Genomic DNA, 17,196 nt, shown 5'->3' with positions numbered 1-17,196 from the left:
CCCCACCACAGCCGCCGAGCCCGCAGCCACCGTCGCCAGAGCCTTCACCACCTAGCCCAGGACTGCCGCTGCAGCCACCCAGCCCACAGCCGTCACCAGCGCTGCCGTCGCCGCCAAGCCCTGCAACCCCACCACAGCCGCCGAGCCCGCAGCCACCGTCGCCAGAGCCTTCACCACCTAGCCCAGGACTGCCGCTGCAGCCACCCAGCCCACAGCCGTCACAAGCGCTGCCGTCGCCGCCAAGCCCTGCAACCCCACCACAGCCGCCGAGCCCGCAGCCACCGTCGCCAGAGCCTTCACCACCTAGCCCAGGACTGCCGCTGCAGCCACCCAGCCCACAGCCGTCACAAGCGCTGCCGTCGCCGCCAAGCCCTGCAACCCCACCACAGCCGCTGAGCCCGCAGCCACCGTCGCCAGAGCCTTCACCACCTAGCCCAGGACTGCCGCTGCAGCCACCCAGCCCACAGCCAACACCAGCGCTGCCGTCGCCGCCAAGCCCTGCAACCCCACCACAGCCGCCGAGCCCGCAGCCACCGTCGCCAGAGCCTTCACCACCTAGCCCAGGACTGCCGCTGCAGCCACCCAGCCCACAGCCGTCACAAGCGCTGCCGTCGCCGCCAAGCCCTGCAACCCCACCACAGCCGCCGAGCCCGCAGCCACCGTCGCCAGAGCCTTCACCACCTAGCCCAGGACTGCCGCTGCAGCCACCCAGCCCACAGCCGTCACCGCGCTGCCGTCGCCGCCAAGCCCTGCAACCCCACCACAGCCGCCGAGCCCGCAGCCACCGTCGCCAGAGCCTTCACCACCTAGCCCAGGACAGCCGCTGCAGCCACCCAGCCCACAGCCGTCACCAGCGCTGCCGTCGCCGCCAAGCCCTGCAACCCCACCACAGCCGCCGAGCCCGCAGCCACCGTCGCCAGAGCCTTCACCACCTAGCCCAGGACTGCCGCTGCAGCCACCCAGCCCACAGCCGTCACCGCGCTGCCGTCGCCGCCAAGCCCTGCAACCCCACCACAGCCGCCGAGCCCGCAGCCACCGTCGCCAGAGCCTTCACCACCTAGCCCAGGACAGCCGCTGCAGCCACCCAGCCCACAGCCGTCACCAGCGCTGCCGTCGCCGCCAAGCCCTGCAACCCCACCACAGCCGCCGAGCCCGCAGCCACCGTCGCCAGAGCCTTCACCACCTAGCCCAGGACTGCCGCTGCAGCCACCCAGCCCACAGCCGTCACAAGCGCTGCCGTCGCCGCCAAGCCCTGCAACCCCACCACAGCCGCCGAGCCCGCAGCCACCGTCGCCAGAGCCTTCACCACCTAGCCCAGGACTGCCGCTGCAGCCACCCAGCCCACAGCCGTCACAAGCGCTGCCGTCGCCGCCAAGCCCTGCAACCCCACCACAGCCGCCGAGCCCGCAGCCACCGTCGCCAGAGCCTTCACCACCTAGCCCAGGACTGCCGCTGCAGCCACCCAGCCCACAGCCGTCACAAGCGCTGCCGTCGCCGCCAAGCCCTGCAACCCCACCACAGCCGCCGAGCCCGCAGCCACCGTCGCCAGAGCCTTCACCACCTAGCCCAGGACTGCCGCTGCAGCCACCCAGCCCACAGCCGTCACCGCGCTGCCGTCGCCGCCAAGCCCTGCAACCCCACCACAGCCGCCGAGCCCGCAGCCACCGTCGCCAGAGCCTTCACCACCTAGCCCAGGACTGCCGCTGCAGCCACCCAGCCCACAGCCGTCACAAGCGCTGCCGTCGCCGCCAAGCCCTGCAACCCCACCACAGCCGCCGAGCCCGCAGCCACCGTCGCCAGAGCCTTCACCACCTAGCCCAGGACTGCCGCTGCAGCCACCCAGCCCACAGCCAACACCGGCGCTGCCGTCGCCGCCAAGCCCTGCAACCCCACCACAGCCGCCGAGCCCGCAGCCACCGTCGCCAGAGCCTTCACCACCTAGCCCAGGACTGCCGCTGCAGCCACCCAGCCCACAGCCAACACCGGCGCTGCCGTCGCCGCCAAGCCCTGCAACCCCACCACAGCCGCCGAGCCCGCAGCCACCGTCGCCAGAGCCTTCACCACCTAGCCCAGGACTGCCGCTGCAGCCACCCAGCCCACAGCCATCACCGGCGCTGCCGTCGCCGCCAAGCCCTGCAACCCCACCACAGCCGCCGAGCCCGCAGCCACCGTCGCCAGAGCCTTCACCACCTAGCCCAGGACTGCCGCTGCAGCCACCCAGCCCACAGCCGTCACCGGCGCTGCCGTCGCCGCCAAGCCCTGCAACCCCACCACAGCCGCCGAGCCCGCAGCCACCGTCGCCAGAGCCTTCACCACCTAGCCCAGGACTGCCGCTGCAGCCACCCAGCCCACAGCCGTCACCGGCGCTGCCGTCGCCGCCAAGCCCTGCAACCCCACCACAGCCGCCGAGCCCGCAGCCACCGTCGCCAGAGCCTTCACCACCTAGCCCAGGACTGCCGCTGCAGCCACCCAGCGCACAGCCAACACCGGCGCTGCCGTCGCCGCCAAGCCCTGCAACCCCACCACAGCCGCCGAGCCCGCAGCCACCGTCGCCAGAGCCTTCACCACCTAGCCCAGGACTGCCGCTGCAGCCACCCAGCCCACAGCCAACACCGGCGCTGCCGTCGCCGCCAAGCCCTGCAACCCCACCACAGCCGCCGAGCCCGCAGCCACCGTCGCTAGAGCCTTCACCACCTAGCCCAGGACTGCCGCTGCAGCCACCCAGCCCACAGCCGTCACCGGCGCTGCCGTCGCCGCCAAGCCCTGCAACCCCACCACAGCCGCCGAGCCCGCAGCCACCGTCGCCAGAGCCTTCACCACCTAGCCCAGGACTGCCGCTGCAGCCACCCAGCCCACAGCCAACACCGTCGCTGCCGTCGCCGCCAAGCCCTGCAACCCCACCACAGCCGCCGAGCCCGCAGCCACCGTCGCCAGAGCCTTCACCACCTAGCCCAGGACTGCCGCTGCAGCCACCCAGCCCACAGCCGTCACCGGCGCTGCCGTCGCCGCCAAGCCCTGCAACCCCACCACAGCCGCCGAGCCCGCAGCCACCGTCGCCAGCGCCTTCACCACCTAGCCCAGGACTGCCGCTGCAGCCACCCAGCCCACAGCCATCACCGTCGCTGCCGTCGCCGCCAAGCCCTGCAACCCCACCACAGCCGCCGAGCCCGCAGCCACCGTCGCCAGAGCCTTCACCACCTAGCCCAGGACTGCCGCTGCAGCCACCCAGCCCACAGCCAACACCGGCGCTTGCCGTCGCCGCCAAGCCCTGCAACCCCACCACAGCCGCCGAGCCCGCAGCCACCGTCGCCAGAGCCTTCACCACCTAGCCCAGGACTGCCGCTGCAGCCACCCAGCCCACAGCCGTCACCGTCGCTGCCGTCGCCGCCAAGCCCTGCAACCCCACCACAGCCGCCGAGCCCGCAGCCACCGTCGCCAGCGCCTTCACCACCTAGCCCAGGACTGCCGCTGCAGCCACCCAGCCCACAGCCAACACCGGCGCTGCCGTCGCCGCCAAGCCCTGCAACCCCACCACAGCCGCCGAGCCCGCAGCCACCGTCGCCAGCGCCTTCACCACCTAGCCCAGGACTGCCGCTGCAGCCACCCAGTCCACAGCCAACACCGGCGTTGCCGTCGCCGCCAAGCCCTGCAACCCCACCACAGCCGCCGAGCCCGCAGCCACCGTCGCCAGAGCCTTCACCACCTAGCCCAGGACTGCCGCTGCAGCCACCCAGCCCACAGCCAACACCGGCGCTGCCGTCGCCGCCAAGCCCTGCAACCCCACCACAGCCGCCGAGCCCGCAGCCACCGTCGCCAGAGCCTTCACCACCTAGCCCAGGACTGCCGCTGCAGCCACCCAGCCCACAGCCGTCACCGTCGCTTGCCGTCGCCGCCAAGCCCTGCAACCCCACCACAGCCGCCGAGCCCGCAGCCACCGTCGCCAGAGCCTTCACCACCTAGCCCAGGACTGCCGCTGCAGCCACCCAGCCCACAGCCAACACCGGCGCTGCCGTCGCCGCCAAGCCCTGCAACCCCACCACAGCCGCCGAGCCCGCAGCCACCGTCGCCAGCGCCTTCACCACCTAGCCCAGGACTGCCGCTGCAGCCACCCAGCCCACAGCCAACACCGGCGCTGCCGTCGCCGCCAAGCCCTGCAACCCCACCACAGCCGCCGAGCCCGCAGCCACCGTCGCCAGAGCCTTCACCACCTAGCCCAGGACTGCCGCTGCAGCCACCCAGCCCACAGCCAACACCGTCGCTGCCGCCGCCGCCAAGCCCTGCAACCCCACCACAGCCGCCGAGCCCGCAGCCACCGTCGCCAGAGCCTTCACCACCTAGCCCAGGACTGCCGCTGCAGCCACCCAGCCCACAGCCGAACACCGTCGCTGCCGCCGCCGCCAAGCCCTGCAACCCCACCACAGCCGCCGAGCCCGCAGCCACCGTCGCCAGAGCCTTCACCACCTAGCCCAGGACTGCCGCTGCAGCCACCCAGCCCACAGCCGTCAACGCCTGCCATCGCCGCCAAGCCCTGCCGCAGCCACCGTCGCCAGAGCCTTCACCACCTAGCCCAGGACTGCCGCTGCAGCCACCCAGCCCACAGCCGTCACCGTCGCTGCCGCCGCCGCCAAGCCCTGCAACCCCACCACAGCCGCCGAGCCCGCAGCCACCGTCGCCAGAGCCTTCACCACCTAGCCCAGGACTGCCGCTGCAGCCACCCAGCCCACAGCCAACACCGTCGGTGCCGTCGCCGCCAAGCCCTGCAACCCCACCACAGCCGCCGAGCCCGCAGCCACCGTCGCCAGAGCCTTCACCACCTAGCCCAGGACAGCCGCTGCAGCCACCCAGCCCACAGCCGTCACCGTCGCTGCCGTCGCCGCCAAGCCCTGCAACCCCACCACAGCCGCCGAGCCCGCAGCCACCGTCGCCAGAGCCTTCACCACCTAGCCCAGGACAGCCGCTGCAGCCACCCAGCCCACAGCCGTCACCGTCGCTGCCGTCGCCGCCAAGCCCTGCAACCCCACCACAGCCGCCGAGCCCGCAGCCACCGTCGCCAGAGCCTTCACCACCTAGCCCAGGACAGCCGCTGCAGCCACCCAGCCCACAGCCAACACCGTCGCTGCCGTCGCCGCCAAGCCCTGCAACCCCACCACAGCCGCCGAGCCCGCAGCCACCGTCGCCAGAGCCTTCACCACCTAGCCCAGGACTGCCGCTGCAGCCACCCAGCCCACAGCCGTCACCGGCGTTGCCGTCGCCGCCAAGCCCTGCAACCCCACCACAGCCGCCGAGCCCGCAGCCACCGTCGCCAGAGCCTTCACCACCTAGCCCAGGACTGCCGCTGCAGCCACCCAGCCCACAGCCGTCACCGTCGCTGCCGTCGCCGCCAAGCCCTGCAACCCCACCACAGCCGCCGAGCCCGCAGCCACCGTCGCCAGAGCCTTCACCACCTAGCCCAGGACTGCCGCTGCAGCCACCCAGCCCACAGCCAACACCGGCGCTGCCGTCGCCGCCAAGCCCTGCAACCCCACCACAGCCGCCGAGCCCGCAGCCACCGTCGCCAGAGCCTTCACCACCTAGCTCAGGACTGCCGCTGCAGCCACCCAGCCCACAGCCGTCACCGTCGCTGCCGTCGCCGCCAAGCCCTGCAACCCCACCACAGCCGCCGAGCCCGCAGCCACCGTCGCCAGAGCCTTCACCACCTAGCCCAGGACTGCCGCTGCAGCCACCCAGACCACAGCCAACACCGGCGCTGCCGCCGCCGCCAAGCCCTGCAACCCCACCACAGCCGCCGAGCCCGCAGCCACCGTCGCCAGAGCCTTCACCACCTAGCCCAGGACTGCCGCTGCAGCCACCCAGCCCACAGCCGTCACCTTCGCTGCCGTCGCCGCCAAGCCCTGCAACCCCACCACAGCCGCCAAGCCCGCAGCCACCGTCGCCAGCGCCTTCACCACCTAGCTCAGGACTGCCGCTGCAGCCACCCAGCCCACAGCCGTCACCGTCGCTGCCGTCGCCGCCAAGCCCTGCAACCCCACCACAGCCGCCGGGCCCGCAGCCACCGTCGCCAGAGCCTTCACCACCTAGCCCAGGACTGCCGCTGCAGCCACCCAGCCCACAGCCGTCACCGGCGCTGCCGTCGCCGCCAAGCCCTGCAACCCCACCACAGCCGCCGAGCCCGCAGCCACCGTCGCCAGAGCCTTCACCACCTAGCCCCGGCTTGCCATTTTACCCACCAAGCCCACAGACGTCACTGTCGCTGCCGTCGCCGCCAAGCCCTGCAACCCCACCACAGCCGCCGAGCCCGCAGCCACCGTCGCCAGCGCCTTCACCACCTAGCCCAGGACTGCCGCTGCAGCCACCCAGCCGACAGCCAACACCGTCGCTGCCGTCGCCGCCAAGCCCTGCAACCTCACCACAGCCGCCGAGCCTGCAGCCACCGTCGCCAGAGCCTTCACCACCTAGCCCAGGACAGCCGCTGCAGCCACCCAGCCCACAGCCATCACCGTCGCCCCCGTCGCCGCCAAGCCCTGCAACCCCACCACAGCCGCCGAGCCCGCAGCCACCGTCGCCAGAGCCTTCACCACCTAGCCCAGGACTGCCGCTGCAGCCACCCAGCCCACAGCCGTCACCGTCGCCGCCGTCGCCGCCAAGCCCTGCAACCCCACCACAGCCGCCGAGCCCGCAGCCACCGTCGCCAGTGCATTCACCACCTAGCCCAGGCCTGCAGCGCAAGCCAATAGGCCCGAAACCTTCCCAATCGGTACCGGGGTCGCCAAGCTCTATACTTCCACAACAGCCGCCGAGCCCGCTTCCACCATCGCCTGAGCCTTCCCTACCTAGCCCTGGCTTGCCATTTTACCCACCTAGCCCACAGACGTCACTGTCGCTGCCGTCGCCGCCAAGCCCTGCAACCCCACCACAGCCGCCGAGCCCGCAGCCACCGTCGCCAGCGCCTTCACCACCTAGCCCAGGACTGCCGCTGCAGCCACCCAGCCGACAGCCAACACCGTCGCTGCCGTCGCCGCCAAGCCCTGCAACCTCACTACAGCCGCCGAGCCTGCAGCCGTTGCCATCTAATTTGTCACCACCCAGCCCAGGCCTCCCGCGCAAGCCGATAGGCCCGAAGCCGTCACAATACGTACCAGAGTATCCTAGCTCTACATACCCACTGCAGCCACCGATCCTCCCTCCTTCCATTCATTTAGCGCCATCGCCACCACCACCGCCGCCGCCTCCACCGCCGCCTCCACCGCCACCTTCACCCCCTCGGCCGCCTCCTTCACCTCCGCCATACCATCCGCCACCATCGCCGGATGCCCCTTTTCCACGTAATCCTGTTCTTCCTGGAAATCCGACCATACCACAGCCACCGCAGGCACTTAAGTCTCCCCCTTCTAGCCCTTTAGCCCCAACGCCAAACAATACCCATCCTGCGCCACGCCCACCACGTCTTCCACCGATATGGCCCCTGAGTCCCTCACCCACGCCTACTCCAAGCCACTCTACAACCAGTCCGCCGCCATCCCCCAAATCACCAAGCAGCCCATCGCTGCCGGCTTCTCCTTCACTCCATCGCAGGCCGCCACAGCCATTCAGATATCCCTCCATCCCGGCTACACCATCACACAGCCCCTCTCCACCCAGCTATCCCCCGCACCCCGCATCCCCCCCTCCTCTCTCCTCTTCCCCACCACCTGTACCGCTACCACAACTTCCACCTTATCCCCCGACTTCCAGCCCGGCACCTGCGCCTCCTCCACATTCCCCTTCGAACCCATCGAACCCCACTCTTCAACCTCTTCCGCCAACACCTGCTATCTACAGCTCGCCCCAATTACCACCAATTAGTCCCCAGCCATCTCAACCATTATCTCCAGGTCACCCACCACCAGCTACACCGCAGCTTCCGAGCCCTGCCGCGCCACCCTCTCCGGTCGCGCAACGTATGCCGGTGTTCCCCTTCTGCTCCTGCGCGTACAATCGCAAGCCCACCGATGTATCACCATACGAGCTCGGGCCCGCAGTGGAAATGCCGGGCAGCTCTGCCGACAACACCACGTACTGCTTCCGAGTCGCCGTGAAGCCGGAGCGGATCCTAAACAAGCTCCGCAGCCGGCCTTGCGGCTCCATGGGCATCCATAAGGCCCAGTTTCTCATCAGTAAGTGGCGTGTGGTGCGTGTGCTGTTAGATACAAACAAGTTTCAAACTTCTCTCCGCATAAGTTCGGGGAGTTGCATAAACCGGGGTGGCGAGTCCCATGGACGGGTAACTGTCATTATTGTGGAGCTGAGCTATAGGATCTTGAAGTCCTCTCCGGCTCGCCTGGGCTCGCCTGGTCTCGGCGCGCCTGGGGACGATGGCCGGGGCGCCCAGACCGCCGAGAGTACACTAGCCGCGGTCATCATCGTGCGGTGCTGCCGCGCGTCCTGTGCTGCCTCGTTCTCGAGCTAAGAATGTTTTGGCATATGCTCATGCGCATACACGCATACACGCACATTCTTTACGGCTGCCTTAATCCAATAGATTGTTTCACCCCGGCCATAAGCCCCTCTGCCCGCGCACGTTCCGCTCTTATAAATCGACTGCTGTCTGAGCTTTGTTGAACCGTCTGTCTCGTTCTGCTCACAATCCGACTGCTGCCCTCTCCTGCCCCCAGATCTGATGTGTGCCACGGAGTACCCGAAGGCCATTCTCCGAGTCACCCTCAACGGCCAGCGCGTGTCGCCCGTTTACACTGTTGAGCTCTACAACCGTGTGCCGTACGGCGTGCTCACGTTCCGAAATCTGGGCTTCAATCTGCCCAAAGTCCAAACGGCTGGTTTCAATCTCTGCATGGTAATGGCCACCTCCAACTCCTGCGGCACGCCTTCGGGCCTGTGTTACGGCAACGGTGGCTGTACATACGGCCTTTTGGACGATGCCCTGGAGTGTTGTCCCGTGAATACGGTTCTCACGCAGCCGCTGATCGTAACGTAGGAGAGAAGGAGAGAAGTAGCTGGTTTATTAGATAGATTGAGAGAGTAGCCAGGTGAAAATGAGCACCAGAGCGGCCGTTTTTAGGCCGAAATTAGGACGTACGTTTTTGTGCGCTTGGTTGTAAGACGGCCCACTGAGAAGGAGTAGTCCGTCTTAGTCTGATGGATCGGCAGCACATGCCAACATTCCGGTAATTCTTTGTTTGAGACGTAAATTCATGTTTTTATGAAGCGGTTATGCCTGGATTAGTAGATAGACAGGATAGGATGGATCCATCAGGAGGCTTCGGCCGGACAAGGGAAGAAGTAGGCATGTGCGTGATGAAGGATATGTGAATTATTTCCAGTTAGCTAGCGGTGCATGCACTGTCGAAGCGCTGCAGCGAGGAGGACTTTGTTAGGACATGGTCGTTTAAGATGTAAGGCGTCGTTGTTAATGCGTGATTGTTATATTGGGCCTAATATAATGGAAGCCCGTGGCAATTGTTTGGGTCCTCTTAGCGGGCGCGAATGGGGAAGAAGTTGTCATCCTTGTGCCGCAGTGTTCGTGGTGTCTGCTGTACGTATTCTAGCCACCCTCCCAATGCGAGCGACAATAATAAAAGTGAGAGGAAGCAAATCTTTCCTTATTAAAATGTTCAAGCGTTGCGCCAACCGATTATCAGCTTGGATCCCGGTGCCAGGACTTGGATTCACGGGATCCTGTCACGATCTTGCAAATTCTGGCCGGGATCCGCCAGCCGGTTCGCCGGCCGGTTCATCCCGGCTTGGTGTAGAGGTTTTTTTTCGTAGTGATGCAGCTGTCATTGTCTAACTTATGATAGATCTAACGCAGGCGCGCGTGGGAAGATACTTGGCGCTCAGTTTGAGCTAATGCCGTGTGTATAGCAAGATTGCGTGTAGTTGCATGTGCCTGTTTGCCGGCCGTGCCTTCCCAAGGCCATGCGAAAGTTTTCTAAGGACACGCGAACGTTCCTCAAGGGCATGCCGCAGGAGCACCGAACTTAACAAGTATCTGAGATTGCATCATCCGCGTTGCCAATATATTGCATGTTGCATGCCATGCATAACAATCATACAATAACATTCATATGTATGTACGTATGTGTAAACTGAGCGTTTCTTATGTCCTTCGCTTTTCATGCCGTATTGTCGTACACTATCGTGCCTTCGTTCGGTTGCATACAGCTCCCTCTTTCCTGCCGTGAGTCCACCGGGAAAGACGCGTTCCCTGCCGACACGAGGACTTGAGAGGGCTGTAGTAATGTTTCGGTCATGTAGCAATATCAAACCCAACGAAAGTGTTATCAGCAGGCACTGAAGCATCAGTCAGCAGTAGCAGCGGAACTCGCAGTAGCGCCAGGGCCAGTACGGAGGATGGCTATTCCAAGACTTGCTCGGGTCCTGGCCTCTGAAGTGCTTGGGTCCTGCTGCAGTTCAGCCTGGTCGATAACCTTCCGATATCATCCTGTATACACGTCAAACCGATTCGACAACGGCGCTAAAAGAGCGAGGGGACAAAATAAACCACTAAGACCGCTAAAACCGCTGAAACTACTGAAACCACTCGAAGCGTAGACGTCGCTTAAGATCTTCAAGTAGACGTCCATTAGAAGCGGTGAAGATAACTGATGTGGCCAGCGAGCCTTTTGACCTCCGTCAAGGGATAAAACACGGGATGCTCCCTGAGCAGGTGGGCAGGGCAGCTGGGATACTTAGGTGGGTTGGTTGGGTAGGATGGGTTCGAATGGATGCCGGTAAGCCGGATGCTTGTGTGCCGTGCACATAAACCCGAGGCCTGAGGCCCATTCAGCGCCCGAGGCCTGAGTTCAAGGCCATTCAGCGCGGGCTAGTGTGAGTTGAGGCCCATGCATCCGACAATCCTGTTGGATGGCTTTGCATCTGCTGGAACATATTTCATTCACACACAGGATGGCTTGAGTTCAAAAACCCAGTAGTTACTAGGAGGAGGTGTGACCCGGGCCAGGCAGGCGGGCAGATAGCAGGGAGGGCTCCACCTTCCTGGCACTTACACCATCACCACGGTAGCGTACCTTAGTCCCGGGAGCGTTTAGTCCCCATATCTATAGTCCAGGAACTGGCAGGTGTTATGTTGGCAGCCAACTTTAATCCACATGCCAAACAATCCACATGCATTGCCAAACTCTGGTAATAAACTCAGAAGCCTTCATTATTCCATGGAACAACACTCATAGCGGAAGTAGGCTTATAGTGAGTAGTGCAGTACAGCAACCGGCTTCTGTACCGATACATCAAGTTGAATGCGGTCATGGTTTGTAAAATTCTTATTAGCAACTCTGCAGTTCAAGCCTGCCGGTGTTGCGCTTCGTCGGGCAGCATGATTACACACCCGGCTCCTCGTAAGAAATCGCAGTTCAAGGCTAGAGGAGCCCCCGCTCGTCCCCACATCGCACACCCAGCTCCTACATCACAATCGCCCTCCATCATACACGCACAATGCACGGTACACTACCACCTCTGAAATGCCCCAGAGGGGTTCCCTTGAGGCTCGCCACCTTCACCTCTCCACCTCCTTAGCAGGACCTGCATGGCTACACCTCTCGTCCTCTGCATACACGGCCTTAACCCCTCTCTTCACCCGCCCATCCCAATGGCCCTCTCCTCTCCCCTCCCCGCTCCCCCCTTGTCCTTCAATCCGAATGGATAATGTCTTAACTCGCGTATCAATCAATGTTCCCAGCTCCCGTTCCTCTAAGAATCTCTCAGTACCGCTCAGCATCTGGAAGCTGGCTGCATGAATGCCACGAGCCCCAGGAAGGAACGCACCAACACAACGTGCCAATACAATGTCCGAGCACACGGTGTGAATCTCTCTCTTGGAAAGTGCCGAGCATGTTTGCCCGATCATTGGCCGTTATGGGAGTCCCAACAACTCGCGCCCGGGACTTCGCTGCGGAGGCCGTCAGCAGTCACGGCAATCCAGGCAAGTGAGAAAACACAGCGGTCAGGTATGTACTGTACGGCAGCCACGTACGTCAGGGGACAGGCGGTTAGCCAGCCCGCCAGGCAGGCCGTTGCTCTTAAGCCGTTGCTCTGTTAAACCGTTGCTCTTGCGACAGGCAGGGGGGGTGCTTGTCCGCCACAAGCACCTTTCCATCGTACAGGACCCACCCTCTTACCCTTCCTCCCTCTCTCACCTCCCTCCTTCCCTTCTTCCCTCTCTCACCTCCCTCCTTCCCTTCCTCCCTCTCTCACCTCCCTCCTCCCTCTCCCATTCTCCTCCTCCCTGCGCAAGGTGCTGAACCCGCAATCCATCAAACTTACGCCGCAATTCTTTTTCCAAAAGCGCTACCGCCGCCACTCGCAATCTAATGACGGTGTTGCTGCCTCCGCTGTTGCCGAGCTGCTAAGCCCCCGCCCCACGATATGTCCCCAAAACTTCCCCATCTCCATTTCCCCCTCACCACCAACTCCACACCGACACCCCACCGCCACACGTAAGGCCCCAAAAGGAAATTGACTCGACGAGCGAGTGATACCCCCTTCCACTGCCCCTCTTCCTCTTCCTCCTCCTCCTCCCTCTACCACTACTACTACTACTAGTAGTACTACTGCTGTTGCTGCTACTGCATGTGCTGCTACCACCACTACCACCATTGATTCCTTATTGGGGGGTTGAAATGGTGAAGTACTCGAAACGGAGGTCGGTAGCCAACCCCCATTCGGGAAACCAGCCGAAGGGCCCAACACCCGCTCCCTCTACCCCATCATACCCTTCCCCAACCCCCGTTACTGCTACTGCTACTGCTACTGCCGCCCTTAACGCTTCTGCTGACGTGACCCCCGGGTCGGATGCCACTGCTAACGGCCCTACTGCTGCCTCCACTGCATCTGTCGTTGTTGTTGCTGCCCCCGCTGCAATTGCTCCATTTCGCGGGTTGGCCAACCGCAGTCGCGGTCGCGGCCGGGGCTGCAGGCTGGCAGGCCGCGTGGAGACGGATCCCCCACTGACCCATGGGACGGTCCCGGGTCTCGGGCCCGCTGTGGTCGTCCCTGTTCCTGGCACCGCGTCTCCTTCCTTTAGCGTCACCACTGTAGCCGTTACGGTCAGGAGGCTGTTGCTGCTAAATGACTGGTTGCCACCAATGATGTCACTACCGCTGCTGGTAATGCTACTGATGATGATACTGCTACTACTAGACGTGCACTGGCATGCGGCCTGGGAAGAACAGTAGCCGTGGGAGGATACTTCGCTGCAATCAGTACCATCATCGCCGCTTCCGCCGAGCTGCTGCTGCTGCTGCTGCTGCTGCTGCTGCTGCTGATGATGATGATGATGCCTGCCATAACAGTGACTCCCATCATAATTGTCGTTGAGGTCGTCATTGTCGTTGTTGTGTACGGCACCCAGCGCCAGGCTGACGAAACAGACGGCGGCAGTCAAACCCGGAACGGCACGTGACATGTCGGCAGCATCCAACCATAACCCGAAAGGACGGCGCAGTACGGCGGGAAACGTGTCACAACGTGGTGTAGTCGGCACCAACGGATGCGCCCAACGTGGCCAGGAACGGAAGGCTGGTCAATTCCGCTTCCGTACACGCTCAAAGCGGTGGGAATGTTGGGGTCCAATCAGTTAGCGTAGCGCAACCCAACACACACAACACACACACACACACAATTCCAGGGTTGCAGGGAGCCTTGGGAATCTCTTGCGTCCTAATACTGTTTTGTTATTAAAAGAAATAATAAAAGCAGTAGGTAACTATGGCGAAATGAAATCTGTTCGACCTGAAAGTTGGATTTGTAACATCTGTTACGTTACATTCCTACAGGTGATTTGAAAACATTGGGCTTGATTCGCGGCTTCCGCAGCGACGGTTAACAGCCAAATCCATGACCACCGAGCCTTCGCGGGTCAACAGTCGTATGAAACCCGCCCACTACCACCCACGGCGCTAAGGGCGATAGTAGTACGGCCGCGGGGCCGGGAATGGATGTGGGGTTAGCTCTGGCCAGTGCATCTGCCACACTGAACAGCGACAACGGTCAGGCCAACGGTCATAACCGTATCGCCAACGGTAATACGGTAGTCATTCGGCCTTCAGGCTTTCTAGGCGCCACGTGGGCGCCAGGTCCAGCCGTTGTCCAACCACAATTGCAGCCGCAACTTCAACCACCCCCAACCGCCGCACAACTGACAACGGGTGTATCATCGACATTGGCACTGACTGGGCCGGGCGGTTGCAGTAGACGGGTTGTCGCCGAAATGGCGCACAGCACTGAAGCTAGCGGAGGCGGTAGCCACAGCAGCGGCGGCGGCGGAGGCTGACGTCACGGCGACAGCAGGTACGGCAGGTACGGCGGAAAGGACGTGGGTGGGGCAGGAGCACCGGCAACACATCCGGCAACGATTCTGTTCACTTGGCTCAGCTCAAGCAGAACAACTACAGCTACGAGAAGTAGTAGCGCGAACAATGGACGTTACTTGGAAAGACGCGGCAGCAGCAGCACTAGCAGTAGCAGTGGCAGTAGCACAACCACCGCTGCAGCGGCCGCGCCGGTGCCTGTGGCAGTTACATTGGAGGCGTCTATGGCAGTAGCAACGCCACACAAAGCCATGGCAATAGCAGGTGTTGATGTTACGTTTGGTATTGTCGAGTGTCGCCGGTAGCCGCTTCCATCTTAAGGCGGAAACAGAAACGATCCACGCCGTTCGTTGGTTTCTGTTTGTGGTGGTTGCCAGTTGTTGATGTATAGTAGTCGAGGTGGGGCCGGGTGGACCGCGCAACCACTCAACCCCCCTGTGTGCACGGCTATCTACCCACCTTCGGCTGTAGACCCTGGGGGCAGTAGTGCCATCAGCCTCAGTCGCCGCGGCCGCTGCTGCAGCGGCGGCGGACTCCCTGAGATCGGTACGGCACTGATCGCCGACGCTGCCCCCACACTCGTCACCGACACACCGGCGAGCCCTAGCCCCTCGCCCTCCTCCTTCTCCTCTTTCCCTTCCTCCTCCTCCCAGCCCGCCATGCACAATGAGAACTCCTCTCCGAGACCGCAGCCCGCCAGCAGCAGCAGCGCCGAAACCAAACTCGCTTCCTGCAGCGAAACTGCCGCATCCATTGCCGCATCCGTCGGCATTGTCGTACTGACCCCCGTCCGTCCCGTCACCGCCTCTGCTGCAGGTACCACGGCACCGTCAGGCAGTGTTCTGAACACCGCCGCCGCCGCCGCCTGATGTGATGCAGCCGCCGCCACTGCTGCCGCCCCCGCCGCGCCTCCCCTGCCTCAGCCGCTGCAATGATGGTATCGGCGGAAGCAGCCGCCGCAGCTGCAGCGGCGGCGCATTGTCGTACGATAACCACAGCACGACAAGCTAGTTCATAGGTATGGAGGCCGCCAGCGGCGCGGCTCGCCTCGTCGTACACCTGTGCACAGCATTACAGAAGGTACGCCGTACGTATGTACACGTGGCCAAGCTATCCGTGATGCTGTGCTGTAATCCGCATCACGGTTTTGGACGCACTCTTGAGGAAGAGCTGCCGTACACTGTGCGAAACCCCTCTCACCTGCCGCGTCGCCAGCAGCGCCCGGGTGATCAGCTGTTCGGCCTGTTCCGCCTCTACCCGTCGGGGAAGTACGGCAGCTATCGAAGATAGCCTCGAGAGCTCCGAAACCCCTGTCGCTCCCGCAGCTGCGTGTGCCGCTCCTAGCCTCGCTGCGCGTGATGCCATCAGCGGCCCAGACGGCAAATGTGGCGGCATCGCCACATCCATGGAAACCCGCTTCCCTACTGCCAATCCATCTCCTGCTGCTGACGCTTCGGATCTTTCTGGCGCTGATGCTAATGCTTCCCATGCAGCTGGCTCTTCTGATGCGGACTCGGCACTGGCTTGATCCCGATGACCACCACCCGACCTGTCCATCAACGGTGATGCCAACGGTACTCCAGCGATTGGCGGTTGCAAAGCCGCCAGGAGGCAGTTTGAACAGCGGTTGGCGGTCGGTGCACAGGCATGCGGGTTGTGGCTGTGACGGCGCTGGAAGCAGCTACGGTGGCGGAGGCACCATCGCCGTCATGGCGGCAAGTGATGAGCAGCTCGTCCGACGCTGCCGCCATCACCGCCCGGATGAGCCGCCGTCTACCCTGTGCACGACATCGTACGGCACGGTACGGCATCGTACCGTAATTGGAATCACGTGGAACTAAAAAATGATATGCTGCTGGAGGCTTGGGCAAACAACTCCCAGCCCTCCCTAGGCTCGCTTCGCTGAAAAAGCTGACATGGAGGATCCTTCAACCACCGATACGACACATCAAATTTTCGAGAGCCCCTGGATATTCATCCACCCATAACTCCATCCACCCTCTCCAACCAATGCTCCCCCGAGGTCCAAGTCCCGACCACAACAACACGCCGACGTGCCCGACTATCGCCGTACATCCCCTTCGTCGTACATCCCCTTAATCCTGTTCGGATAATGTTCGTCACGAGGTGAGGGCTTCCTTCCGCCACTAGCCTTCCTGTGCGGTTCACGCACCTCGGGGCGATGAAATAGCTGCGCCGCCGCCGCAGCAGCAGCAGCACCGCGGCAACCGAGATGATGGTCCAGCTCATCTGGTGTACGGATCGTCGAAACGCCTTTAACGCCGCCGCCGCCGTCAGCTTCAGTGTTGCTACTCCTTACGCACCTTCTGCTGCCACGACTGATGCCGCTACTGCTGTTATTACTACTGTTGTTTATGCTTCGGCTACTGCCAGTGTTTTCTTGGCCAGTACGCATTTTGGAGCAGGCTGACGGCCAGCTTTGACCAGTCGTGAAACGGAAGGCTGTGGCTAAGCGTTCTTGCGGAGAGGGATTTTGCGGCTGTTGTTGCTGTTGAAGAGGGGCGGTCAGTTTACTGGCAAGGTTGGTCAGCGCGTGAAGCGTCGTTTGTAAGCTGCGGAGTGAGGTGTCAATCCTGGCAAATCGGGCATCCAGCTGCTGCGGCCTTTGCTGTTGCTGCTGTAAGTGGTGCTGCGCTTGCAGGTGCATGGCGCGGATGGATCCTTGTGGCTGCGGTTGCGCCTTCGGTTGCGTCTGTGGCTGGGCTTCGATGTCCATCCCTGTCCCCGCCCCTGGGCTCCCCCTGCACAGTCTTGCCTCCAGCTCATTTTGCAAGGCGTGCAGGTGGGCAAGGTCGGCCTCAAGCCCGATGGCGGTAGTTGTGAGGGCGATGCGGACATTGTTGAGCCCTGTTGA

General features: G+C 63.4%; 2 protein-coding genes across 2 annotated transcripts in view; both read left to right on the top strand.

Annotated features, from left to right (window-relative positions):
* Positions 1–8,971, top strand: part of VOLCADRAFT_98215 (uncharacterized protein) — a gene marked incomplete at both ends in the record, with an annotated part of 12,122 nt that extends 3,151 nt beyond the window's left edge. Inside the window, 6 exons of the mRNA XM_002957119.1 lie at positions 138–1,037; positions 1,647–3,305; positions 3,917–4,441; positions 4,538–7,140; positions 7,819–8,153; positions 8,652–8,971. Coding sequence (XP_002957165.1) covers positions 138–1,037; positions 1,647–3,305; positions 3,917–4,441; positions 4,538–7,140; positions 7,819–8,153; positions 8,652–8,971 — 6,342 coding nt within the window. The remainder of the gene's footprint in view (positions 1–137; positions 1,038–1,646; positions 3,306–3,916; positions 4,442–4,537; positions 7,141–7,818; positions 8,154–8,651) is intronic.
* Positions 8,972–11,798: 2,827 nt separating this feature from the next.
* VOLCADRAFT_98214 (uncharacterized protein) lies at positions 11,799–17,196 on the top strand (the record flags this gene model as incomplete). Its single annotated transcript, XM_002957118.1, has 8 exons — positions 11,799–11,813; positions 12,248–12,449; positions 14,203–14,301; positions 14,793–14,867; positions 15,245–15,304; positions 15,391–15,401; positions 15,647–16,123; positions 17,092–17,196. 8 exons carry the CDS (start codon positions 11,799–11,801, stop codon positions 17,194–17,196), a joined length of 1,044 nt encoding a protein of 347 aa, XP_002957164.1.

The sequence above is a fragment of the Volvox carteri genome (genome assembly GCF_000143455.1).
Source record: "Volvox carteri f. nagariensis unplaced genomic scaffold VOLCAscaffold_69, whole genome shotgun sequence".
In the NCBI taxonomy this organism is placed as follows: Eukaryota; Viridiplantae; Chlorophyta; class Chlorophyceae; order Chlamydomonadales; family Volvocaceae; genus Volvox; species Volvox carteri.
Note: the sequence above shows the minus strand (reverse complement) of the source record. Positions and strands in the feature narration are given on the sequence as shown.